A 27,208-nucleotide genomic window follows, 5' to 3' on the forward strand; every position below is an offset into this window, starting at 1 on the left:
TGGAGCAAAGCCTTACCTTCCTCTGCAGATAACTACTCTGCTTTTGAGAAACTGTTTTTAGCTTACTACTGGGCCATAGTAGAGACAGAATGCTTGACCCTGGGCCACCAAGTTCCCATGAGACCTGAGTTGCCTATAATGAGCTGGGTGTTGTCTGACCCACCAAGCCATAAAGCTGGGTGTGCACAGCAGCACTCCATCATAAAATGGAAATGGTATATATCCGATAGGGCTCCAGAGGGTCCTGAAGGTACAAGTAAGTTACATGAGGAAGTGGCCCAAATACCCATGGCCCCCTGTGTCAGTCTGGATATATTATGTCCTCCACAGAAGTCATGACCTTTTAATCCAATCTTGTTGGGTGGAACCTCTTGATTGTTTCTATGGAGATGTGACTCACCCAACTCTTGGTAATACCTTTGATTAAATTATTTCCATGGAGGTGTGGACCCTGCTCATTCAGGGTGGGTCTTGATTGGTTCACTAGATTACTTAAGAGAACTTAAAAGCTGACATAGATGTTTGCTGATGCATGGAGATGCTTGAAGATGCAGACAGTAGGATGTTTGGAGATGCTAAGTGAAAAGATGAAGCCTAGAGTTTGCCCCAGAGAAGCTAAGAGAGGACACACCCAGATGCTTAGAGAGAAATGACCTGGGAGAAAGAAGCAAGGACACACAGGAGCTGAGAGAGAGGAGTGGAGATAAAAGCCCAGAGACATTTTGGAGAAAGCCATTTTGAAACACAACCTGGGAGCAAAGGACAAGCAGATGCCAGCCACGTGCCTTTCCAGATGACAGAGGTGTTCTGGATGCCACTGGCCTTCCTTCAGTGAAGGTATCCTTTTGTTGATGCCTTAGGTTGGACACTTTTTATGCAAATAAAACTGTAAATCTGAAACCTAATCTCCTTTATAAAAGCTAATCCATTTCTGGTGTTTTTGCATAACGCAGCATTAGCAAATCAGAACACCCCACTCCTGCCACATTACCTTATCTTTCCCAGCCGAGAGCTATGACACCTTGGGGAGTTCCTTACAATCAGTTGACTGAGGAAAAGAAAACTCCGGCCTGGCTTACAGAGGGTTCTGCATGACTTGTAGGTACCACCTGAAAGTGTACAGCTGCCAGCACTGCAGCCCCTTACTGGGATGACCCTGAAGGACAGTGGTGAGGGGAAATCTTCCCAGTGGGCAGAACTTCAAGCAGTACACCTGCTTGTTCATTTTGCTAGGAAGGAGAACTGGCCAAAGGTACTTTTGTATACTGATTCATGGGCTGTTGCTAATAGTTTGGCTGGATAGTCAGGGGCTTGGAAGGAAGATGATAGGAAAATCGGTGACAAAGAAGTCTGGGGAAGAGTTACGTGGATATACCTTTCTGAGTGGGCAAAAAACTTGAAGATATTTGTTTTTCATGTGAATGCTCACCAGATGGTGACTTCAGCAGAAGAAGATTTTAATAATCAAGTGGATAAGTGGACCCATTCTGTGGATACCCATCAACCTCTTGCCCCAACCATGCCTGTAATCGCCCAATGGGCTCACGAATGAAATGGTCATAGTGGTAGGGATGAAGGTTATGCATGGGCTCAGCAACATGGACTTCCACTCACAAAGGCTAAGCTGGCTACACCCAGTGCTGAGTGCCCAATCTGCCAGCAGCAGAGACCCACACCTAGTCGCCAATATGGTACCATTCCACAAGGTGTTTAGCCTGCTCCCTGGTGGCAGGTTGATTACATTGGACCACTTAAATCACAGAAGGGGCAATGTTATTCTAACTGGAATAGACACATACTCTAGATATGGGTTTGCCTTCCCTGCATGCCAAGATTCTGCCAAAACTACCATCCATGAACTTGTGGAATGCCTTATCCACTGTCATGGTATTCTACACAGCACTACTTCTGATCAAGGAACCCATTTCACAGCAAATGAAGTGCAGTAATGGACATTTGCTCAAGGAATTCTCTGGTCTTATCATGTTCTCCATCATCCAGAGGCAGCTGGTTTGATACAATGGTGGAATGGCCTGGTGAAGACTCAATTACAGCACCAACTAGGTGGCAACACCTTCCAGGGCTGGGGCAATGCTCTCCAGGAGGCTGTGTATGCTCTGAATCAGCGTCCACTCTATGGGGCTGCTTCTCCCATAGGCAGGATTCACAGGTCCGGGAATCAAGAGGTGGAAATGGGAGTGGTATGACTCATTATCACGTTAGTGATCCACTAGAAAAATTTTGTTTTCTGTCCCTGCAACCTTAAGCTCTGCTGGTCTTAGTCTTAGTTCCAAAAGGAGAAGCACTCCTACCAGGAGACACAACAATGATTCCACTGAATTGGAAGTTAAGAATGCCATCTGACCACTTTGGGCTTATCATGTCTCTGAATCAACAAGCAAGGAAGGGGATTACTGTACTGGCTGGGGTGACTGATCCTGACTATCAAGGCAAAAAAGGACTGCAACTACACAATGGAGGTTCAAAAGAGTTTTCCCGGAATACAGGAGATCCCCTAGGGCATCTCTTAGCACTACCATGCCCAGTAATTAACATCAATAGAAAACCGCAACAACCCAATCCAGGCAGGACTAACAACGGCCCAGAAACTTCAGGAATGAAGGTTTGGGTGACCCCACCAGGCAAAGAAACACAGCCAGCTAAAGTGCTTACTGAGGGTAAAAGGAGCATGGAATGGGTAGAGGAAGCAAAGAAGGTAGTGATAAATATGAACTATGACCACATGACCAGTTACAGAAATAAGGACTGTTTAAGGTATGGTGATGGTTCCCAGTTCTCCAATCAAGCAAGCACTGGCCTAACCATTACTTCAAGGACATTTGTGACTGGTTAATAAACCAGAAGGCTGGTTTATTAAGTCATCAGTCAATTGATTGCATCTGTGGCTGATTACATCAATCAAGAGAATGTCTTCCACAATGAGAGAATTCAATTGGCCTGATTTAACCAAATCAGTTGAAGACTTTTAAGGGAGAAGAGAGAGAACCTTCACTTCTTTAGCCAGCCAGCCTCTCCTGGGGTCCTTAAAGACCTTAACTGGAGTTGCTAGCTCACCGTCTGCCTTATGGTATTTGGACTTGAGTTGCACATCCCCACAGTTACGTGAGACACTTTTATAAAATCTCATCTTAACAGATATCTCCTGTTGGTTCTGTTACCCTATACAACCCTAACTAATACACAGATTGTATTCTTTTACTAGCAAGTAAGGTTTTATTGGTTTTGAGTGTTGTTGTTTGTCAATTAGTGTGCTACTGCCAGATGTACAGCCCAGTCTCTAATTGAAAATGATTCTCCATTTTATGAAAACCACACTTTATCTAAATTAGTTAATTTTGAGTTTACATTCTCTCTAAATCATACTAATGACTTTGTTTTATTCATTGTTAACATGTGTACCTCACTGACCCAGCTGCTCATAGTCCCTGTTGTCCAGAAGCCAATTTATTTAATTTTCTTTAAAGAAAATGATAAAAAATGGAAAAAAGATCCCAATCAAAATCTATTCTCTTCATGGAGATTTCTCTATTGAATGGTTATACTTTATTACCCTCAAATAAGCCTAAGTAGAGAGAACTTTACACACTTGAAAATGTTTCATAATTTTATACACACATTACACTCATTTGTGATGAGACCCTTTCCCCCACAGATGGACACAAGTCAATCCAATATAGATCTTATTTTAAAATATCTCAAGATTCATTTGAGAGGGGTATGAAAGGTTATCTGCAAACAAGTTAACATCCCCAGAAGTGGGAGACTTAATTTATAGAAATCATCAAGAATTTAACAATCATATTTTTATCACTGGAAAAGCAAATATATCTACCTTTTTTTAAAGCAATATATTAAAGAAAGAAATCTTTCAGGTTTAGAGGGCTTTCTTACTTTTCCTCGCCCCATTAAAAATTAAAGGTCAAATTATTTAAGCTTAGAAGTAATCAGTAGTAGTTAGAAGACTTATTTTGTCTAAACAAAGCCCCTCTCCGATTCTAGTTTTCTCCATGAAGAAATGTGAGTCATGGCCAATATCATATATCATCACTGACCATGTTATGAGAAATCCTGATAATGAATCTCCCTCTGCAGGCTTGTGCTTTACATAATTTACAGATCTGTTCTTTTTCATAAGCATTTTAATAAAAATATATAAATGGCTATGGGCTTAATCTGTATCGAATAAAAGACAATCTAGAGTAAAGGGATGGGAAAACAAGAGGAGAGCTAAAACTAAAATGTGACAAGTAACTACTGTATGCCAGGCACTTTACACACATTGCTTCATTGAATCTTCACAAACATTCTAGAAAGCAGAGGTTTCTAAACCCATTTTCCAGATGAGGAAATGGGATTTAATAATTGACCAGTGTTTGATCAATGTTTCTGAGTAAGCCAGGTTTGTCTGACCTCAAATCTTGTCCTCTACTATGCAGCTTGAATTTCAACTTTAAGATTTCAGGTGGTCTATTCCTCATTAATTAACCTGTCTTATACCCTATATCAAGCTCAAAATCAAATCAAATCAAATCATGACATCATTTTAGGAGTATTATACTTGCAATTAAAAGTAAAACTTTTGGGACAGCCTCCTTAATCTTGATCAACTTGGAAGTAAGTTTAGTGTCTGTTGTTCTTATTTCTCTATATATGCCTGAAGGCAAGGAGGAAAAATTAGTCATTTAAAAAGCTTTTTCTTCATAAGCCATCATGCTGACAAATTAAATGACAGTAATCTTTTTCAACAGCTGACAGCCTAGCAGGGGCCCTGTTAACATGTGCATTAGGGCAGACTGATTGGATTAATTGGCAGTCATGCCTAAAAACCTGCAGAGGAATAGATGCTGAATGAATCATTTCCTTCAGCAATATTCAGCAGTTTGAATGCAGCAATGCAACCAAAGGATCTTAAAGTTGTTCTATTTATTGTTGAAACCAACCAAGTGATTACTTTCACTTTATTTTCTAAAATTGTGTGCTTTTACTGAAAGCCATCATTTAAAAATGCTTCAAAGAAAAGATTTCTTACCAAATTTTCCCATATCTCAAATTGCAAGGTACTGGATGGAGACAATGTAGTGAGGAATAAATCTAGAAGGAAGATAACATAATATTAAATTTTGCAGTCATACTGATGTGTACATTTAAAAACAGGAAGAAATGCAATTCATAAAAATAACCATTAATACAATTCTACTTAAACAGATTTTAAATTATATTGTAATGGGCTTGGTTGCATCAAAGAAAAGAAAGTAGATGACCTTGTGTTTTGGTTTCCTGGCTGCTAAAACAAATACTATATAATGGGGTGGCTTAACAACAGGAATTTATTGGCTCATGGTTTCACAAATTAGGAGGTTTGCTTCCTTCTGTGGTTGGTATTTTCTAGCTGCCGGCAATCTTTGGGGTTTCTAGGCTTTTCTGTCACATGGCAATGCACATGGTGGCATTTTCTCCTTTCTCTTCTGGGTTTCAGTGACTTTCCAACTTGTCTGGAAGCTCCCCATGGCTTCTCCTTCCTTCAACAATTTCCTTTGCTTATAAGGACTTCGGCCATATTGAATTAAGGCCCACCCTCATTCATTTTGAGCACATCTTCACTAATAACACCTTCAAAGGTCTTATTTACAAATGGCTTCACACCCACAGGACTAGACATGAACTAGTTCATGAGACATGAACATGCCTTTTGGGGGAGACATGATTCAATCCCCAACATCCTATATCAGTACCATTAGGAAAAATGTATTTAAAAATAGCACTTGACATTAGTCCTTCAAAAGCCTTCCTTATTTCAAGAACAATTACGTGTAGCATTTTTTTAAATTACACATTTTTATCCTAAAGTGGACTATATTTTTAAAAAAGGTATTGTGATCACAAGCACATTTTCCTTTCTTACCCTAAAAGCAACAATTGTCTAAATATCATACTCAGGTTTCAGCACTAATTAAATTGCAGCATTACAGAATCCAAAATCTTTAGCATTCATGTTAAATGAGAAATTTTTCTTCAAATTCCAACAAATTTGTTGACAAATTCCAACAAAGAAAGTCTCTTTTATTGGAAAATGCAAGAATTCTAATAACATTTCTTTGAAAAATAGGTTGACAATCAAATTAAACATCCTATTAATACAAAGGCCAGTTGAACTGCATATCCATTCCAGAAAGAGCATTTATCATAATGCTTGCATAATTGCTATTTTACATAGCAAATATGCAAAGTCTTAAAATGAGGAGTTGGCTCATAGGAATATTAATGACATTACTCTTTTATGCTTTAAAAATGGATATTACTCAGGATGATGTGAAGATCAGGACTATTTTAAAGAAAAATGTTTTTATTTTTTCCCACATTAAATATGTTTACGAAAGTATCATTCATGATTTAATGTATTTTCCATAAAAGGTTTCATATGAATTTAATGAGGCAAATTTATGTAACAATTAGATTCTCAAGATAGGGAAGTAATTTGTTCACTTTTATAATTAGCTGAACTCAAAATTTCTGATTCCTAGTAAATGGAACCATTCTTTATGTCAATATATCCAATGAAATGTCTGCTTCAGTACTCCTCTGGAAACTTCTAAATAACACCTGAGATTTCCATGATGATCCATCTACCACCAATCCGCTCTCCTGCTCCCATGTATCCTCCACATTGCCCTCAATCTACTAAAAAGAAAAAAAAAGTCCAAACTTGATCTCATTCTTTCTTCTCTAGGGTGCAGGGCAAAACTCTGTCTGTTACGTGAAGGTCTTCCTACTTATGTTTCCAGGTTCGTTTCCTGCTACTCCCTCAAAAGTAGCTTGTGCTTCAGAGAGAACAGAGTAGTCACCTGATTTTTAAATATTCTTCCACCTCTGTCTCTGCAGCGTCCTCACAGCCACTTGGTGAAATAATTCTTCAAAATCATCATGAGGCCCTCCTTTCCCTTAGTCAGAGCTTTACCTCCATTGCTATTCCAATGACAGTTCTATCAGGGCAGTTGTTACAATATACCATGATATTCTGGTGTCACATCTGTCTTTCTTGAGCTTTGTGAGGGCAGGAGTCATGTCTAATAGATTTTCATAGCCCCCTGTTCCTATGTGCTTGGAAGTGGTATGTGTTCAAATATGGCTGAATAACTAAATAATACCATGCTATGTGTACATTGTGGTTCTTGCAAATTTGCTTGAAAGGTCTAAAATATTACTCTATTGCATCTTTAAATGGAAAGTCTTGGGAAAAGAAGGGTCTTATTAAAAGCATTTCATTAAAAATAAATATGACTGACCACAAGGACTACTGTATTAGGAATGTTTAAAAGCTTTTACATCTTTATACTATCTGAAAATGTGGATAATCAGCATACGAAGTGGATAATCAGCACATGAAAGTGATTAAGGATTAATAACCACAGAGATTTCTAACAATTACTAAAAGAGGAGTGTCAATGCAAGCTCTCAGTTTTATGAAAGAAGCAAAACCCACAAAAGGACAATCATGCTATTACCTAATATACTACAGGTGAATCTGTTCAAATGGAAAACATCAAACTATTGAAACCCTTAACACATTTGAGAATAAATCAGGAAGCATCTTTCCATCAAGGAACGACAGACTCAATGCCTTGATAAACCAGCGAGCTTTGTGGGTTTGGAAGAACTATTCTATTACCACATATGGTTAAGCAGGGATAGTTTAAGCGAATGACGGATGCCTACCAGCAACTTACTACCACTCCTGGAAAACAATTCAAAGTTGTCTTCTTCTATTGCTATTGTATTAGTCTCAATATATTTGCATAACAGGTGATAAATCATGAGCCTCCTGTTGTTTCATGCATATTTAGAACATTAAGAAGATACATTACCCACACTGTTTCCTTATTTCTATTTATTAAGAAACTTTGAAAAAAACAGATGAGAGATTAGAAGCATTTTGTAAAACAGATTAAAAAAAATCTCATGTTCACTATTCAATTATGTAAAGAGGTTATAGAAAAAAATAAATGATTAATTACATGGAGAAATAAAACTAGAGAATTTTAATTATTAATGATTCAGTTATAAAGAATCATGTCTCAGACTTTGATTAAGAATGAAAAGTTTGTCTTGAAAAAAAATTTGGTCCACAAAGCAATAAGGTTATCATCCTCCCACATTCTAAGGGTAAGTCACAAATAAAATTAAAGGAAATGTATCAATGAAATTGTAATAGATGTTGTGATATGCCCCACAGATTACTCATTAGGAATGAAGGACTTATTTCCTCAGCTGCTGGAAATACTGCTAGTAGACAGCCTCCAGAAGTCCCTGCTCTTTAAACAGCTTTGGCTGAAAAGAGCTACCTTGCAGAAAGCCGTGTATCCAATAATTTTCTGAGCTATCCTGAATCTACAAATGGTCAATTCAGAGGTATATAAAGGCCGGACTCTCACACTCAGACCAACTCTGCAGGACCACTCTACATTAAGAACTCCCCAGGAGTCAGGTGAGGCTCTTTTGGACATTGCATCATACCTCACTCTACTTCCTTCTTTTCCCTTCCACTGGTATTGACTATAAGAGCACTCCCCAAAAAACTTCCTGTATACCAATTTCCATCTCAGAGACTGTTTCCCAGGGAACCCAACTTACAACAGTTGATACCAAAAGGGATTCTAGAAAGCAGACACTAACATGAGATTTTGGTTGAGTTAGATGGCTGCTGCTAAGTTCAACTGAGGAAATACAGGAAAGACACAAAGCAGAGTGTCACTAATTGGAAATTAAATGCTAAGTGTGAAAGCCAGAGGGCCTCTTGGGTAGCATATAAAGAGGCTCTCATATTCTGCAGGAGAAGGGAAGATAAGGCTAAGAACCCAAGGCAGGACTTAATGGTAAGAATAGAAGAGCTCCCAAGAAGGTTAAATTTTTCAATCTAAGCTGGTTGGCTTAGCATAGGGTGGCTATACTAAAGTTAGGGCCCTACTTGGGCGAGAGTGACAGTTTGATCCAGGGGATGGGAACAGCTTGGTTGATGAATCAGAAAACGTTGAAACCCCAGATTCACTTAAACTTCAGAGACTGCAGTCTTCACTGTCTTGTTTGAAGATGACAGAGAAGTCTCTCCCAACCCCCCATTAGGAAACATGTCTCCTATAAGGCCTACCTCACACTCTCTTCTGGCCACTAGGCCAAGAACTGGAGTTAATTTACAAGATAGTTTAGCAAGGGATGTGGTGGGCATATAAAGGAAAAAAAGGGACTATACTTGAAAGAAGTCCAGGACCTAGTAAACATGTACTGGCAGAAGCCAGGAAGAGTATGCAGGGGACCTTCTGAGTATGCCTGATGAAGGCAGGGAGGTGGGAGGTGGGGAAATGGAGAGTTGAGAATAAAGAGTTAATGGAAAACTGAATACATTGGTCCTCTTTCATCCTGGAAATGGCAGCAATTCATTTTGACAGGAATAGGTACAAATTTTGGGTACGGGCTTGCCTTTCCTGTCTTGAAAACTAACTTAAAATGCTAACAGAAACATTATCATTATAGCTGACATCACTGGTATTCATTTGAAGAAATGAGCCTCAAAGAAAGACCACATCAAGAGTTACTGAAAAATTTGGGATATAAAAGCAAACTCAATAAGGTCATTTTTCATTCGACTCGCCTAACAAGTAAAATTGTGAAAATATTCAATGCACATGCAGTTTCTTCCCTAGAAACTACAGACATACAGTCAAGTAAGTGTGTACAAAAACATTAAATGGTTTATGCTTCAATTATCACCATTCATAGCTTGAAAGGATTAAGCCTACTGCATTTTAATCCTTGCCAAGTGTGGTACAGCATTTCTTTCAAACGAAGAGCCCTATGGTTAAAGCTGGGGAAACCTGAGTTTCAGAAACTTAAGTTGGAAGTTTGGCTGTGTGAACTAAACCATGTTAAGAAAAATATTCAAATGGAAATTTTTAAAAAGTGTTCATAATATCATTGGGAGTTCCTATATAAAGAAATTCTCCTTTGATGATGACAGTTGCTGTATTCCCAAAGGAGAAAAATTATGGCTCATTCTGGAAAAATATGGTTAAAAAACATTTGTAGTATTTTAGGAAACCTTCAGATATTTCCACAAAGAATGGTTCAAAGAAGTATCATAAATCCATACTTCATCTACCTTTAAACCAGAAGGATACGGTAAGCTCATCTTTATATATTTTCTACAGTACTATCCAGTGTTTTAGGCCCAGTTATATTAGTGAAAGGGCAGCATAACAACAAATAAAAATATCTTAAACCTGCCCCCACTTGTTCATAAAAAAGTACAATTAATCAAAGACCTAACTGCACACCAGGAGGAACTAGAAAAAAGAAGACCAAACTAATCCCAGAACAAGCAGAAGAAAAGAAAAAACAAGATTAGAGCAGGAATAAATGCAATGGAGAATAAAAACCAATAGAGAGAATTAACAAAACCAAAAGTTCGATCTTTGAAAAGATGAATAAAATTGACAAACCATTAGCAAGACTGACAAATTAAAAAAGAGAAAACACGAATAAATAAAATCAGAAATGGGGGGGGGGAATTACTATTGTCTCACAGAAATAAAAAGGATCATAAGAGAATACTATGAACATCTGTATGCCAACAAATTAGACAACCTAGACGAAAGGGACAAATTCCTAGAAACACACAGTCAACCTACACTGACTCTAAAAGAAATAAAAGACCTCAACAGACTACAATTACAGAAAAACCTCCCAACAAAGAAAAACCCAGGACCAAATGGATTCACAGGTAACATCTACCAATCATGACAAGAAGAATTAATACCAATCCTGCTCAAACTCTTTAAAAAACTGAAGAGGAGGGAACACAACATAACTCATTCTATGAAACCAACATCAGCCTACTATTAAAGCCAAATAAAGATACAAGAAAAAAAAAATTACAGACCAATTTCTATTGTGTATATAGATACAAAAATCTAAAACAAAATACTTGCAAAGTTTATCCAAGAACACATCAAAAGTACGATATACCATGATCAAGTGGGTTTTATCCCTGGAATGCAAGGGTGGTCCAACATAAGAAAACCACAGCAACAACATGAAGGGAAAAAACAACATGATCATTTCAATGGATACAGAAAAGACATCTGACCAAATACAGCAATTGTTCTTGATAAAAACTCTTAGAAAATAAGAATAGAAGGAAATTTCCTAAACCTGACAAAGGGCATATATGAAAACCGCACAGTAAGTATCATATTCAATGGTGGAAAGACTGAAAGCTTTCCTTCTAAGATCTGGAACAAGAAAAGGATGCTGTCATCTTTGTTATTCAACATAGTACTGGAAGTTCCAGCCAGAGCAATTAAGCAAGAAAAAGAAATACAGGAATCCAAATTGGAAAAGAAGTAAAACTATTTTCAGCTTACATGATCATATATATGGAATGTCCCAAAAAATTGACAAAAAAGCTAACAGAGCTAATAAATTCAGCAAAGTTTATTAGGGGTACAAGATCAACACGCAAAAAACAGAAGTATTTCTATACACTAGTAAGCAAAAATAAGTAGAATTTCTATTTAATAGTAGAATTTCTATTTAATAGAATTTCTATTTAATGAGCAAACTGAGGAGGAAATCAAGTAAAAAATTCCATTTACTATAGCAAATAAAAGAGCAACATATCCAGGAATAAATTTAAAGAAGGATATCAAGACTTGTACACTGCAAACTATAAAACACCGCTGAAAGAAATCAAAGAAGACCTACATAAATGGAAGGACATTACATGCTCATGGATTGGAAGACCAAATCAACCCTACCAAAAACGATGTACAGAGTCAAGGCAATCCTAATCAAAATGTCAAGACCTTATCTTGCAAAAATGGAAAAGCCAATTATCAAACTTATTAGGAAGGGTAAGGGGCCTTGAATAGGCAAAAACACCTAGAAAAAGAAGAATGAAGTTGGAGAATTCACAGTTCCTGATCTTAAAGCATATTACAAAACTACGGTGTCAAAACAGCATGGTACTGGCACAAGAATAGACATATTGACCAACGGATTGAATTGAGAATTCAAAAACAGACCCTCACACCTATGGTCAACTGATTGTTTAAAAACTGGAATTTAATTGAGATATATACACAAACCATTTAATCCATCCAAAATATACCATGACTCAAGTATCATCATATAGTTGTGCATTCATCAGCACAATTTGAGAACATTTTCATTATTCATCCCCCCAAATAACAAAAATAAAAAAGAACACCCAAAACATCCCATACCCCTTATCCCACCCCATTATTTATTCATATATTTTATGTTCATTTTATTAGTAATCTGCCTATATACTGGATCCAGGGAATGTCAGTTCCAAGGTTTTCACAATCATGTGATTACATGATAAAAGCTATATAGTTATACAATTATCATGAAGAATCAAATCTACCAGATTACAGTTCAATAGATTCAGGTATTTCCTTCTAGCTATTCTAATACACTAAAAACTAAACAGGAATATCTATAAAATGCAAAAGAATTTATTTAATTACTTATTTATTGTCTTTATTTTATTACTCATCTGCTCATACACTGGATAGAGGAAATGGCAGTCAGAAGGTTTTCATGGTCAAATGGTAACCCCATAAAAGCTATATAGGTATATGATCATCATCAAGAATCAAGGCTACTGGATTATAGTTCAACTGCTTCAGATATTTCCTTCTTTCTATATGAATACACTCGAAACGAGTATCTATATAGTACATAAGAATAATCTCCAGAATGATCTCTTGACTCTATCTGAAATCTCTTAGCCATTGAAACTATTTTGTTTAATTTCTTTTCCCCCTTTTGGTCAAGAAGGCATTCTCAATCCCACAATGCCAGGGCTAGGTTCGTCCCAGGAAGATATGCCCAACATTGCCAGGGAGACTTAATCCCCAGGGAGTCATGACACACATGGGGGAGGGTAGTGAGTTAATATGCAGAGATAGCTTAGGAATACAGACCACATCTGAGAAAGAAAAGAGGATTTCCGGGGATGACTCAGACATACTTGTAAGTAGGCTTAGCTTGGCCTATTAAATTGGGAGCCCCTATTGCTTAAGAGAATAGAAGGAATTCCCCAGGTAGGTAAGTTTAATAGTCTACATTTTCCCCCAGTCTCTCAAGGGGAATTTGCAGATATTGTTTTATTTTCTGCCCAAATATTCTGGGATGTATTGGGGTAAAGAATAACAAGAACCCATTCCAGATTCTAGCTTCCGTGTAATTAGGTTGTTTAAATAAACTGACCAGACAGGTTAAATTAGATAGCGTGCTACAGAAAATACAAATTTTGTAGCAAATAAACCTCTTTAACTTTGGTCTCACATAGAATTTGCAATTTTAAAATACAGTCAATATCATCCTTTATCCTATACTCTAATTTACTTAGTCCTAACCAAGTCCATTTCATTCATATCTCTAATGGAAATCTGATCTCTTTTTCAGCTTCTTTAATAGTTGCTGTATGGAGTAACGCTGACTTTCAGAGCTGCAGAAATCTAACTCTCAGTCTCAGGTGTCACACAGATACCCAAATTTCCAGGGAACTACCAGGTTGTACACAAGGAGCACAGAATCTCAGAATTCAGAAATAACAGTTAAAACTCAGGAATAGATATGACTGCTGTAAGAGCTTCCAATCTAGGATCCTTTATAAAAAGTCTTATTGAACATTCTGTACTCCTTAATCATTGATTGCCCAATCTCTGCCCCTGTTCTAACCCCAGATAATCTATGTTCTTTAATTCAATTCTCAGTGTTTTCTCATTATAGTTAGTTTATATAAGTGAGGCCTTAAAATATTTGTACCTTTGCTTTTGGCTTATTTCACTCAACATAATGTCCTCAAGATTTATTTACCTATTTGCATTTCTCATGACTTCAGTCCTCCTTGCAGCCATCAATATTCTATTGCATGTATACATGACAGATCACTCCTCAGTTCATCCATCGATATACCCTTAGGCCACTTCCATCCACTGCAAATAGTGACTAATACTGCCATCAACACCAGTGTGCAAATGTCTATTTCTGTCCTTGTCCAAGTATATACCACATAACAGGGTTGCAGGACAACATGGCAGCCCCACACCCAGCCTCCGGTGGAACCATCACACTGTCCTCCAGAGGGACTTCACTATTCTGCTTCCCTATCAACAGTGAATACCTATATTTTTCTCTCCACATCTTCTCCAGAACTCGTATATTTCTGTCAATTTTTTTTTAAATTCATTTTATTGAGATATATTCACATACCATGTAGTCATACAAAACAAAGTGTACATTTGATTTTTCACAGTACCACTACACAGTTGTGCATTCATCACCAAAATCAATCCCTGACACCTTCATTACCACACACACAAAAATAACAATAATAAAAATTAAAGTGAAAAAGAGCAATTAAAGTAAAAAAGAACACTGGATGCCTCTGTGTGTTTATTTCTTTTTCTCCTTCCTCCATTTATCTACTCATCCATCCATAAACTAGATGAAGGGGATTGTGATCCATATGGCTTTCCCAATGCCACTGTCACCCCTCATAAGCTACATTTTTATACAATTGTCTTCAAGATTCATGGGTTCTGGGTTGTAGTTTGATAGTTTCAGGTATTTACTGCTAGCTATTCCAATTCTTTAGAACCTAAAAAGGTTGTCTATATTGTGCATAAGAGTGCCCACCAGAGTGACCTCTGAACTCCTTTTGGAATCTCTCTGCCACTGTAGCTTATTTCATTTCCTTTCACATCCCCCTTTTGGTCAAGAAGATGTTCTCCGTCCCACGATGCCGGGTCTACATTCCTCCCTGGGAGTCATATTCCACGTTGCCAGGGAGATTCACTCCCCTGGGTGTCTGATCCCACGTAGGGGGGAGGGCAGTGATTTCACCTTTCAAGTTGGCTTAGCTAGAGAGAGAGGGCCACATCTGAGCAACAAAGTGGTATTTGGGAGGAGGCTCTTAGGCACAATTATAGGCAGGCCTAGCCTCTCCTTTGCAGCAACAGTCTTCCCAAGGGCAAGTCCTGGGTAGAGGGCTAAACCCATCAAATCACCAGTCCCATATGTCTATTAGCACATCAGCAACCATTGCGGTGGGGAAGCCCAATACCCCTACATTCTCCACCAGCTCCACAAGGGGGCTCTGAATATTTTTTTCATTTTTTTTAATTAAAAATTTTTTAAATCAACTATATGAAAAAAAAATTTTAAAAAACATAAAATAAAAAAATGTTCCAAACAAACCATAACAAGGGAGTAATAAAAAGACAACTAACCTAAGATAACTACTTTACTTCCAACATGATCCTACTCTACCACAAGAAACTAACCTAATACAGCAACATTTCTGTGAACTTGTTCCTACTATACCTATGAGAAATTAACAGACCATAGTTATTCCTGGGCATTCCCAGAACGTTAAATTTACCCACAACAGCTTATCTGTTCTTATTGGGTTACCATTCCCCCTTCCTTAATTGCTCTCCATCACTAGTTCCCCTACATTTGACATTATAAACCATTTGTTTTACATTTTTCAAGGTTCACATTAGTGGCAGCACATATTTGAACTGTAAAAAATGAAAGTGTATGTTTCCTTCATTACTACCATTTTCCCTTCCCAAAGACAACCACTATCAGAATTTTCTCATAATATATTTTGTCAATAATAAAAAACAATTCTGGAAATAAAGACATGCATGAAAAAAAAAAAAAGACCATATCATCTGCAAACAATGACAGTTTTACTTCTTCCTTTCCAATTTGGATGACTTTTATTTGTCTTGCCAGATTGCCCTGGCTAGCACTTCCAGCACAATGTTGAATAACAGTGGTGACAGCGGGCATCCTTGTCTTGTTCCTGATCTTAGAGGGAAGGCTTTCAGTCTCTCACCATTGAGTACTATGCTGGATGTGGGTTTTTCATATATGCTCTTTATCATATTGAGGAAGTTTCCTTCAATTCCTACCTTTTGAAGTGTTTTAATCAAAAAGGGATGTTGGATTTTGTCAAATGCTTTTTCAGCATCTATTGAGATGATCATTTGATTTTTCTCTTTTGATTTGTTAATGAGTTGTAATACATTGACTGATTTTCTCATGTTGAACCATCTTTGCATGCCTGGAACAAAACCAACTTGGTCATGGTGTATGATTTTTTTAATGTGTCTTTGGATTCGGTTTGCACATAACTTTTTGAGAATTTTTGCATCTATATTCATTAGGGAGATAGGCCTGTAGTTTTCCTTTTTTGTAGCATCTTTGTCTGGCTTTGGTATTAGATTGCTGTTAGCTTTATAAAATGAGTTACGTAGTGTTACATTGTCTTCGATGTTTTGAAAGAGTTTAAGTAAGACTGGTCTTAGTTCTTTTTGGAAAGTTTGGTGGAATTCCTCTGTGAAGCCATCCGGCCCTGGGCATTTATTTGTGGGAAGCTGTTTTATGACTGATTGGATCTCTTTGCTTGTGATTGGTTGGTTGAGGTCTTCTATTTCTTCTCTGGTCAGTCAAGGTTGTTCATATGTTTCCAGGAAATTGTCCATTTCCTCTACATTATCCAGTTTGTTCGTATACAGTTGCTTATTGTATCCTTTCATAATTTTTTTAACTTCTCCGGGATCCGCAGTAGTGTCACCTTTCTCATTCATTATTTTGTTTCTATGGGTCTTCTCTCTTTTTGATTTTGTCAGTCTAGCTAGGGGCTTGTCAAATTTGTTGATTTCAAAAAACAAACTTCTTATGTTATTTATGTTCTGTTTTTTTTTTTTTTGTTCTCTATGTCATTTATTTCTGCTTTAATCCCTGTTATTTCTTTTCTTCTACTTGGTTTAGGATTGGTTTGCTGTTCCTTTTCTAGCTGCTTCAGTTGGTCCATTAGTTCTTTGAATTTGACTCTTTCTTACTTTTTAATATATGCGTTTAGGGCTATAAATTTCCCACTCAGTACCGCTTTTGCTGCATCCCATAGGTTTTGGTATGTTGTATTCTCATTTTCATTCATCTCTATATATTTAGTAATTTCTCTTGCTATTTCTTCTTTAACCCACGGATTATTTAGGAGCGTACTGTTTAACCTCCAGGTATTTGTGAATTTTGTGAATCTCTGATGGTTATTGACTTCTAATTGTATTCCATTGTGGTCAGAGAATGTGCTTTGAATAATTTCAATTTTTTTTAAATTTATTGAGGCCTGTTTTATGTCCCAGCATATGATCCATTCTGGAGAAAGTTCCCTGAGCACTAGAGAAGAAAGTGTATCCTGGTGATTTGGGATATAATGTTCTATGTATGTCTGTTAAATCAAATTCATTTATCAGATTGTTTAGGTTTTCAATTTCCTTATTGGTCTTCTGTCTGGTTGCTCTATCTATAGGAGAGAGTGATGTGCTGAAGTCCCCCACAATTACTGTGGAAACATGAATTGCTTCCTTTAGTTTAGCCAGTGTTTGTCTCATGTATTTTGTGGAACCTTGGTTGGGTGCATAAACATTTATTATTGTTATTTCTTCTTGTTGAATTGCCCCTTTTATTAATATGTAGTGGCCTTCTTTGACTCTCATAACATCCTTGCATTTAAAGCCTGTCTCATCTACTCCTGCTTTCTTTTGGCTGTAGCTTGCATGAAATATTTTTTTTTCCATCCTTTCACTTTCAATTTCTTTGTGTCCCTGTGTCTAAGATGAGCCCCTTGTATGCAACATATTGATGGTTCATTTTTTTTTGATCCATTCTGCAAATCTGTATCTTTTAATTGGGGAATTTCATCCATTTACATTCAATGTTATCACTGTGAAGGCATTTCTTGAATCAGGTATCTTATCCTTTGGTTCATGTTTGTCAGATATATTTTTTCCGTCTCTCTACTGATGTCCTTTAACGTATCCGTACTGAGTTTCTTTAGTACTGAACCTTTCTCCATATCTCTCTCTCCTTTCTTTTTTTCTCTGTCGGTAGGGGTCCCTTTAGTATCTCAAGTAGGGCAGGTCTCTTGTTAGCAAATTCTCTCAGCATTTGTTTGTCTGTGAAAAATTTAAGCTCTCCCTGAAATTTGAAGGAGAGCTTTGCTGGATAAAGAATTCTTGGGTGGAAATTTTTCTTGCTCAGAATTTTAAATACGTTATGCCACTGCCTTCTCGCCTCCATGGTGGCTGTTGAGTAGTCACTACTTAGTGTTATGCTGTTTCCTTTGTATGTGGTGAATTGCTTTTCTCTTGCTGCTTTCAGAACTTGTTCCTTCTCTTCCGTATTTGACAGTGTGATCAGTGCATGTCTTGGAGTGGGTTTATTTGGATTTTTTCTATTTGGAGTTCACTGGACATTTATGATTTGTGTATTTATGGTGTTTAGAAGATTTGGGAAGTTTTCCCCAACAATTTCTTTGAATACTCTTCCTAGATCTTTACCCTTCTCTTCCCCTTCTGGAACACCAATGAGTCTTAAATTTGGATTTTTATATTATCTATCATATCCCTTAGGTCCATTTTGATTTTTTCAAATTTTTTTCCCATTCTTTCTTTTGTTCTTTCATTTTCCATTCTGTCGTCTTCCAGGTCACTGATTCGTTTTTCAACTTCTTCTGATCCTGTACTATGAGTATTCAGAATCTTTTTAATTTGGTCAACAGTTTCTTTAATTTCCATAAGATCATCTATTTTTTTATTTACTCTCGCAATGTCTTCTTTATGCTCTTCTAGGTTCTTCTTCATGTCCTTTATATCCTGTGCCATGGTCTTCTTCATGTCTTTTGTATCCTGTGCCATGTTCTCGTTGTTCATCTTTAGTTCTTTGATTACTTGCTCCAAGTACTCTGTTTCCTCTGATCTTTTAATTTGGGTGCTTGGGCTTGGGTTATGCATACCGTCTGGTTTTTGCATATGCTTTAAAATTTTCTGTTGTTTTTGGCCTCTTGGTATTTACTTAACTTCATAGGGTTCTTTTAGGATTTGTAGACCGATTAAAACCCTTACCTCTAATCTGGCAGATCTACAGCTTCATGGAGTACACTTTCTCTAACTAACCAGTGGGTGGCATCTGTGAGCCACCTATTCCCCTCTAGCCAGTTCTCCGACTTTGTCTTTGTAGTGAGTGGGGGCTGTGAGTCTCGTAGGGTCCAATTTGTGTACCAAGCTTGCGTGTGTAGTTGGTGTTGTCCACCCTGTATATGGGGCGTGTGTCTGGGCGGTCAGGGATGGGGGGTGGCTCTAACAATCAAATCTCCCTGGTGTCCCTGGAGATTTAAAGCTGCTGCATTTCCCCCCAGCTCCTCAGGGGAGCCCTGCATATATATTTTTATTCTCTGCCCAAATTACTTTGACTCTTTCTCATTTTTGAAGGACAGTTTTGCTGGACATAGGATTCTTGGTTGGCAGTTTTTCTCTTTCAGTGTCTTGAATATATAACACCACTGCCTTCTCGCCTCCATGGTTTTTGCAGAGACCTGCACTTAGTCTTATTGAGCTTCTCTTGCATGTGATGGATAGCTTTTCTCTTGCTGCTTTCTGAATTCTATCTTTGACATCTGACAATCTGCTTAGTAAGTGTCTTAGAGTAGGTCTATTGGGATCAATTCTGTTTGTGGTACACTGCACTTCTTGGACCTGTACTTTTATGTCTTTCATAAAAGTTAGGAAATTTTCACTGAATATTTTCTTTCTGCCCCTTTTCCTTTCTCTTCTCCTTCTGGGCTGCCTATAACACGTATTTTCCTTTGCTTCTTGGACCTCTAATTTTATGTCTTTCATAAGAGTTGGGAAATTTTCATTGAGTATTTCCTCTATTATTCTTTTTGCCCCCTTTCCCTTCTCTTCTCCTTCTGGGACACATATAACACGTATATACATGCCCTTCATATTTCCATTCAGTTCTCTGACATCCTGTTTGTATTTTTCCATTCTTTTCCCTATCTGTTCTTTTGTGTGTAGGATTTCAGATGTTTTTAATGACTCTTCAAATCCTCTGTTTTATGTATCCACTGTGTGTTTCATCTCTTCTATTTTGCCTTTTATTCACACAAATCCTGTTTTCTTCAAGATTTCAGGTTCTTCTGTACAGATACCCTGTGTCTTCTTTACCTCCTTCCTCTCTGTTGCCACATTTCCTTTCAACTTATTGATTTTATTTAGAAGATTTGTTTGAACATCATTAATTAATTGTTTCAACTCCGGAATCTCAGTTGTGGTGTTAGTTTGTTCCTTTGACTGGGGCACATCTTCATGCTTCCTGGTGTGACTTTTGATTTTTTTTGCTCTCTAGGCATCTGATTTTCTTGATTAGCTTATTCTGGAGGCTGTTTGCTCTTTTTTGCCTAGGGTTTTCTTGTTGGTCATCTTTGATCTCTATCTGTTCTGTTTCTCTCTCTGGTCATTTGTAAGATTGGCTCTGCTCCCCAGCCTTCCCCCCCAAATCAGGTGCCCACAGCAGCTTGCCACATGGATGGGAGATAGGCACTGGGCACCCCAGCAAGTTCAATGTCTGTGGTAAATCAAACCTACTGGCTTCCAGTGGTGTTCTGTTTTTCACCCATCAGGAAGACCTGGGTTTGTTTTAGAGCCCTGCTTTAATAGTTCAGTCATCTGTATATCTCAGCCAAAACAGGGCCATGTTTCTCTGCACGGAGTGTAGACCAGCTCCTGTGGTCCTAAGAAATTGTCTGGAGCATGTTTTTAAGTGTTTCAATTCTCTTTTACCTTCTGGATTGTCCAGCAAATGATGCTGTTTTGTAATTTCATCATCCTCAGAAGATGCCTTCCCTCTGAGAATAGACTGTGTTTTCACAGGTGAGCTAAAACTGCCAGATTCCTATGCCCTCATTTTGCTGGCCAAAATCTGGCTTGATGTGGGGCTCCACCTTTGCCAGAGGACTACCTCAACTGACCCAGTCCTCTAGCTGTCTTCATGGCAAGGAAACGGCCAGCTGCTGCTGCTTCCCTCAGTGGTAGGGGAAAGTTTTCGGACCCAGGCCTGGAAACCCAGTCTCTATTCACGTTTTCTCAGTCTCTTTATCCCTCACTTACTTGTGCCTTGAAATATCCTCTCCTGGTCTTCAAACGGTGGGGGTATGTCTCACTGCTGTAATAGATTTTATAGTCTGTGTCCCTGGTGTGAGAGGCCCCTTCTACTGATTCTGTGCCTTTCCCATACTGAGACCAAGTGAGGGGGAGCAGAGAGGACCAGCTGGTCCATGACAGAAGATTCCTACCTAATATTTCTTCTCTTCTTGGCATTTGCAGGGTCCTTCTCTAGTCTGTATCCTCCTACAGAGTTTCAAACAATTCAGTATTGTCCTTTTTTTTTTGGTTGAGTCTCTTCAGAGAAGTTTTCAGTAGCTACTTATGTTGCCATGTTAATGATGTCACCTAGTCAACTGATTTTTGACAAGGTTGCCAAGTCCATTCAAATGGGAAAGAACAGTATCTCCAACAAATGGTGCTGGGGAACTGGAAAACCATATGCAAAAGAATGAAGGACCCCATCTGACATCATATACAAAACTTATCTGAAAATGGATCAACGACCTAAATATGAGAGCCAGGAGTATAAAACTCCAAGAAGAAAATGTAGGGAAGAAGAAAATGTAGGGAAGCATCTTCAGGATCTTGGGTTAGGCCATGGTGCAAGTGCAAGCAATGAAAAGAAGAAACAGATAAATGGTGTGTCTTCAAACTTAAAAAACTGTACATCAAACAATTTTTTTTGAAAGTGAAAAGACAATGTACTCAATGGGAAAAGATATTTGGAAACCAAATATTCGATAAGGGTTTAATATCCAGAATATATAAAGAACTCATACAACTCCACAATAAAAAGACAGACAACCCAATTTAAAAATGGGCAATAGACATTTCCTCAAAGAGGATATCCAAATGGCTGAAAAGCACATGAAAAGATAGATGCTCAACATCAATAATGTGAAGTGTTAACAACAGGGGAGTACATAGAAACATTGTATTTTTTACATGATATTTATGTAAACCTACAATTTCTCTAATTAAAAAAATAATAATTAAAGAAAATTATGCTAAGTGGAAAACACCAGACACAAAATATTACACACTGTAAGATTCCATTAATATAAAATGTAAATATAAATAAATCTATTGAGATAGAAATAGATTAGTTGTTACGTAGGACTGGGGAAGGATGGAAGGACTGAGAGGTGACTGCTAAGGGGTATGAGATTTTTCTTTTTGAAGTAATGAAAGTGTTCTAAAATTGTGGTGATGAATGCACAACTCCGTGAATATACTAAAAACCATGGATTGTAACTTTAGATGGACTGTATGGTATGTAAATATATCTCAACAAAACTGCTTTTTAAACGGAAAATACACTTAACAAAATGAGTAATCAGTCCTTAATATTACAAATACACCTGTTGAGAAAGTGGTTTGATAACATGCATCAAGGACAAATTCATAACTTTGCCCAGATACTTTGCTTCTAGTTATCTAACTTATTATAGAGAAAAGTTAATGCTGTGGCCTTAATTGTAAGAGAAATACATAACTGGAAACAACTGGAGTGTATAACAATAGTAAATAGTTTGTTCAAGCAGTGACATTTATAAAGTCTTAAAGTTGAGTGACAGTGTTGATAGTTAATCCAAATAAAACTAAGTGGTATTTAAAAAAGAATACTTAAGTCCATACGATTGCTGAAATCACTAAGCGGGAAAGACAAACCAGCAAATGCCAACAACTGTCTTTGCAGCAGCAGCTGTAGCTCAGAGGTTATCAGCTCAAATACTGTAAAGAGTGGGACCCTAACTTAAATAAGTGAAGAATACCTGGTGCAACCAAGATGTTAAAATAGTGAAAATATGGAGGGCACACCTACTAAAATTCTCCGGATGGGAGAGACAGCAGAAAGGAGGAGACTATGATGAATAGAGAGTCAATACCTGCTCAAAGAAGATGGTAACTAATGAGTACCAGCCAACTGTTGTTATTATAGAAGTATTATGTTTATATATGAAGATTCAAACTTTAAAATTATTAAACCCTAATTCAAAATATTTCAAACACAGGTACTAGTTTGAAACATCCAATAAGAGATTATTGCCTTAGTTATTTATTTGTTTGCAGTGACCCAACTATATACTCTACATGTTCCTGTATCAAATAATTCTGTCAGATAATATTCCATACAGATAAACCAATGTAAGATACGACAAAACTGCATTTGCATGGGTCACCATTAACAAGGTAATTCTTAGTAAGAAGTTTAACTTTCTAAGAATCATTTTAAAATGTCACAAACTTCCATCTAGACTTCCCTTCTATTTCTTTGCCTTTCCCTTCTTGAAACACAAGAGTCCAAAAGGAAGAGTCACCATTCTTATCAACAGGCAGTTCTGACCAGCCCTAACTTAAGAGAGTATACAGAAGATGCAGAGATACTCAGACACCACTCTGGAATATAGACATACATTATTACAGGACAGAAAGCCCTTAATACTCCCATGTATCAATCCTTGGTTCAAACATTACATGGAGTAAACAACTGACATACTCACATTCATTCTGCCTTCTCCCATCACTCAAATCATAATCAGTAGTTTTGTTCTTGGAACAAAAATGTTGGATTTATTTCAAATTGTGTATGACCATGAAAATCTTTGCCAATATAACACACTCCAACTAATAGACTGCAGGCAGCAAATGATGATGGGAGCCTACGTTAACTGCACTGAAACAGAATGCCTAAGGAGTAATAAGTTTCATTTGATGAGGATTATTAACCAGTAAGGAATGAATATATTCTAATTAGTACATTTTTATCACAGGGGATTTATTTTTCACAACTTGTAGGCTGAATTGTTATGAGAAATGTAATCAAGGTAATTATGGTAGGTTAATGATCCTTGAAGACTTAACAATATTTTAAATTCCAGAATACTGGAATCCATGTATCTCAATTGAAGTCACATGTTCTCTATTTCTGAGAGGTCGAAGTCTTAATGAATTAGAGGAATTTTTGCAGATTTAATATTTTCAGTGTTGAAATGTTTTGAGTTAGCCGACATTAATTTGAAATTACTCTATATTCTAGAAGGTAAGGAACTCAAATGATAATACTTCACAATGGAATAAACTGAAAAAGAAGAACTTGGCATCAATCACCACTAAGATTTTCTCCCAACTCTCATTTATGTAAATTTACTTGATGGAAGGTTTAATAATATGGATTTTAGAATTGCATTTGACCTGAGGTTTTTTCTTAGGGCAGTAAAGTAAGTCTGCATCTATTTGGTTTATTCACTGAAGTTACTAGCTTCAATTCATTTCTTTCATTCCCAAATCTGAACCTTTATTCTCATGTCTACCTATGCTCAGTTTTCAAATTTATAAAGTGGTTAAATTTGGTAGTAGCTCAACAACTGCCTATGCAAAAGCTACCATCAGAAAAATTTTTTTTTTGGGGCAGCAAAACCCAGCATGTTGGATTTCTGAGTATTTATATCCTCTGAATGAAAACACTGTCACCGTGTATCAATTGAGGCTCAAATTAAAGAATCACCAAGAAAAATGCATCTTAAAATGTATTTTTGTCTCCTGAGCTATTTCATTCTTAACGAATCCTAGATTTTCACTACATGATGGGCTCCAGCTCCTGGGATTTGGGTCAGAGAAGGAACTTCCATTTGGATCACAAAAATGGTGACCAGATATTTAAAATCCAATTCAAACTCAGAGTGATTTATTTTTTAAGTGACATAGTTTAAACAAGATGATAAATGCTCTAAAATTTATAAGCAGAAGCTACTTAGGTTCTCTGATTGTGCAATGTCAGAATGAACTTCAAAACACATTAGAGGGCCAGCAAAACTTAACAGTTTACAGAGCAGAAGACGGTAGAAAAAGGAGAGGCAGACCTCACTACTCCACAAAAATCACTAGAAAACAGGCAGAAGCTGTCGAAAGCAGATGCCCCAGGTCTCAGGAGTCTAGGGAAAAAGAGAGCCAATAGCTGAGAAGGCTGGGAAAGTGCAGTCTTGAGAAGCTGCATTCCTGAACATTTTCCAGGGCCCCTAATAAGTAGTCTGAACCACCTGTGTGGGACTCTGGCCCAGTTTTGGCTGGGAAATATTGATGAATCAAGATCCAAAGGAGAACTTTAACTTGAACCCATTCTATAATAAAATCTTAGACAAAAGAGGGAAACAAACTTTCAAAATAATTGTATCAAGATAATCAGATGCCCAGATACAAGCAAAATTTACAAGACACTATGGAACAGAAGATATAAATATGCAATTCAAAGCCGAATGTACTCCAAATGGAGTAAATCCAAATAGACACACTCCAAGAACCATACTACTCAGACTGTCAAATGCCAAAGAGAATGTGATGGTTAGGCTCATGTGTCAACTTGGCCAGGTAATGGTGCCCAGTTGTATGGTCAAGCAAGCACTGGCCTGTTACTGTGAGAATATTCTGTGGACTTAAATCATCAGTAAGTTCACTGGATTTATGGCTGACTACATCTACAATCAATAAAGGAGAGTGTCTTCAGCAATGAGAGATGTTTAATTCAATCAACTGAAGGCTTTAAAAGGAGAAGTGATGAGTTCAGCAGTCAGAAGAGAGAATTTTCATCTCTATTTCAGCCAGCCAGCTTCTCCTGGGGAATTCATTGAAGACCTTCACGGAGTTGCCAGCTTGCAGCTTGCGCTATGGAATTTGGACCCGTGTATCCCCACAAGTGTGTGAGATACTTCTATAAAATCTGATATTTACAGATATATCCTGTTGGTTCTGTTTCTCAGGAGAACCCTGACACAGCTTTGGAATCAGGAGTGGGTCCTACAAAACAGAATCTTAAAAATGTTTTTTTTTTGCAAATGGTTTTCTACTCTGATTAGACTCAAAGGCACTAATGATTCTATTTCCAATAATCAAGATGTCATTGATAGTCCATGGTGTGAGTTGGCAATAGAGATACACAAAATGTCACCATTGGATACTGCTACTAAAACACTCATATGAGGTAAGGCTCAGTCAGTGTTTTTGGCATGTAACAGTTTTGTGTAAATAAAAGGTATGATGATGTTGATTGGTTGTTCCTAGATATGCAGGATACTGTTTTTTATAAAAGAAAAGGCTTCAAGTCTGCAACTTAAGCACCATCTGAAAGATGAAGTTTCTGTGTGTGCCCCGAAAGAAAATGTTGTATCTTGTGGTGGCAGACTTGAGATCTCTGAAAATGAGACCCAAAGTAGCAAAGTCAGAAGATAAACTAAATTCTCAACCATGCAGGGTGTCTGCTGTTAAACTGAAGGCATTGATTGGAAAGGAATGGAATTCCGAAAATTGGAATGGGACATATGGGTTGATAATGATGGCAGTGGGGACACTGAAACCCTAGATTCTGCTAAGTTTTTGCTAGATTAACTTGTAATGGTCTGCCCTGAGGAAACAACTGCCTTACCTACAGCCTGTCCTGAGGAAAGAGCCACCCAGTCTGCAGTTTGCCCTGAGAAGACAGCTTCCCTACTTCCATTCTGCCCTGAGGAGCCTGCCATCTAACCTCCACCAGAAGAGATTAACTCTATGGTCCCTGCTAAACCTATAACCACCTACCTGAGGAAACAACCTTCACTCCTCTCTCTGGAAAAATTAATCCTGTTTCACCAGATGAATTTGTAATGGAATGCCCTGAGGTAATTGGTTTGAAAGACACTTCTAATTCATTTTGTGGCCCACCCCCACTATACCTTTCTTCCAGACCTATAACTAGACTAAAGTCCCAAAAAACCTGAAAAGGGAGGTACAAAGTGTGACCCATGAGGAGGCACACTACACTCCAAAAGGACTACATGAGTTTTCCAATTTACATAGACAGAAATTAGGGGAATATGTATGGGAATAGATTTTAAGGGTGTGGGATAATGGTGGAAGGGATATAAAGTTGGATCAGGCTGAATTTACTGATATGGGCCCACTAAGCAGATATTCTACATTCAATGTTGTAGCTCGAGGGGTTAGAAAGGGCGTTAACAGTTTATCAGGGTGGTTGGCTGAAACATGGAGGTTGAAATGCCAGAACTACAATGGTGTACTGTAGATAAGGGATCCGAAGGCTTAGAGAGATTGGAATGTTAGAGTGGATTTATCATGTAAGACCTGCTCACCTACCCAATGAAGGTCCA

At 37.6% G+C, this 27,208-nt stretch overlaps 1 protein-coding gene across 1 annotated transcript in view; it reads right to left on the reverse strand.

The window, feature by feature from the left end:
- Nucleotides 1-27,208, reverse strand: part of ITFG1 (integrin alpha FG-GAP repeat containing 1) — a 336,928-nt gene that overhangs the window by 192,890 nt on the left and 116,830 nt on the right. Inside the window, exon 7 of the mRNA XM_037815500.1 lies at nt 5,051-5,112. Within this exon, the coding sequence (XP_037671428.1) occupies nt 5,051-5,112 (62 nt within the window). The remainder of the gene's footprint in view (nt 1-5,050; nt 5,113-27,208) is intronic.

The sequence above is a fragment of the Choloepus didactylus genome, chromosome 22, assembly GCF_015220235.1.
Source record: "Choloepus didactylus isolate mChoDid1 chromosome 22, mChoDid1.pri, whole genome shotgun sequence".
NCBI lineage: Eukaryota > Metazoa > Chordata > Mammalia > Pilosa > Megalonychidae > Choloepus > Choloepus didactylus.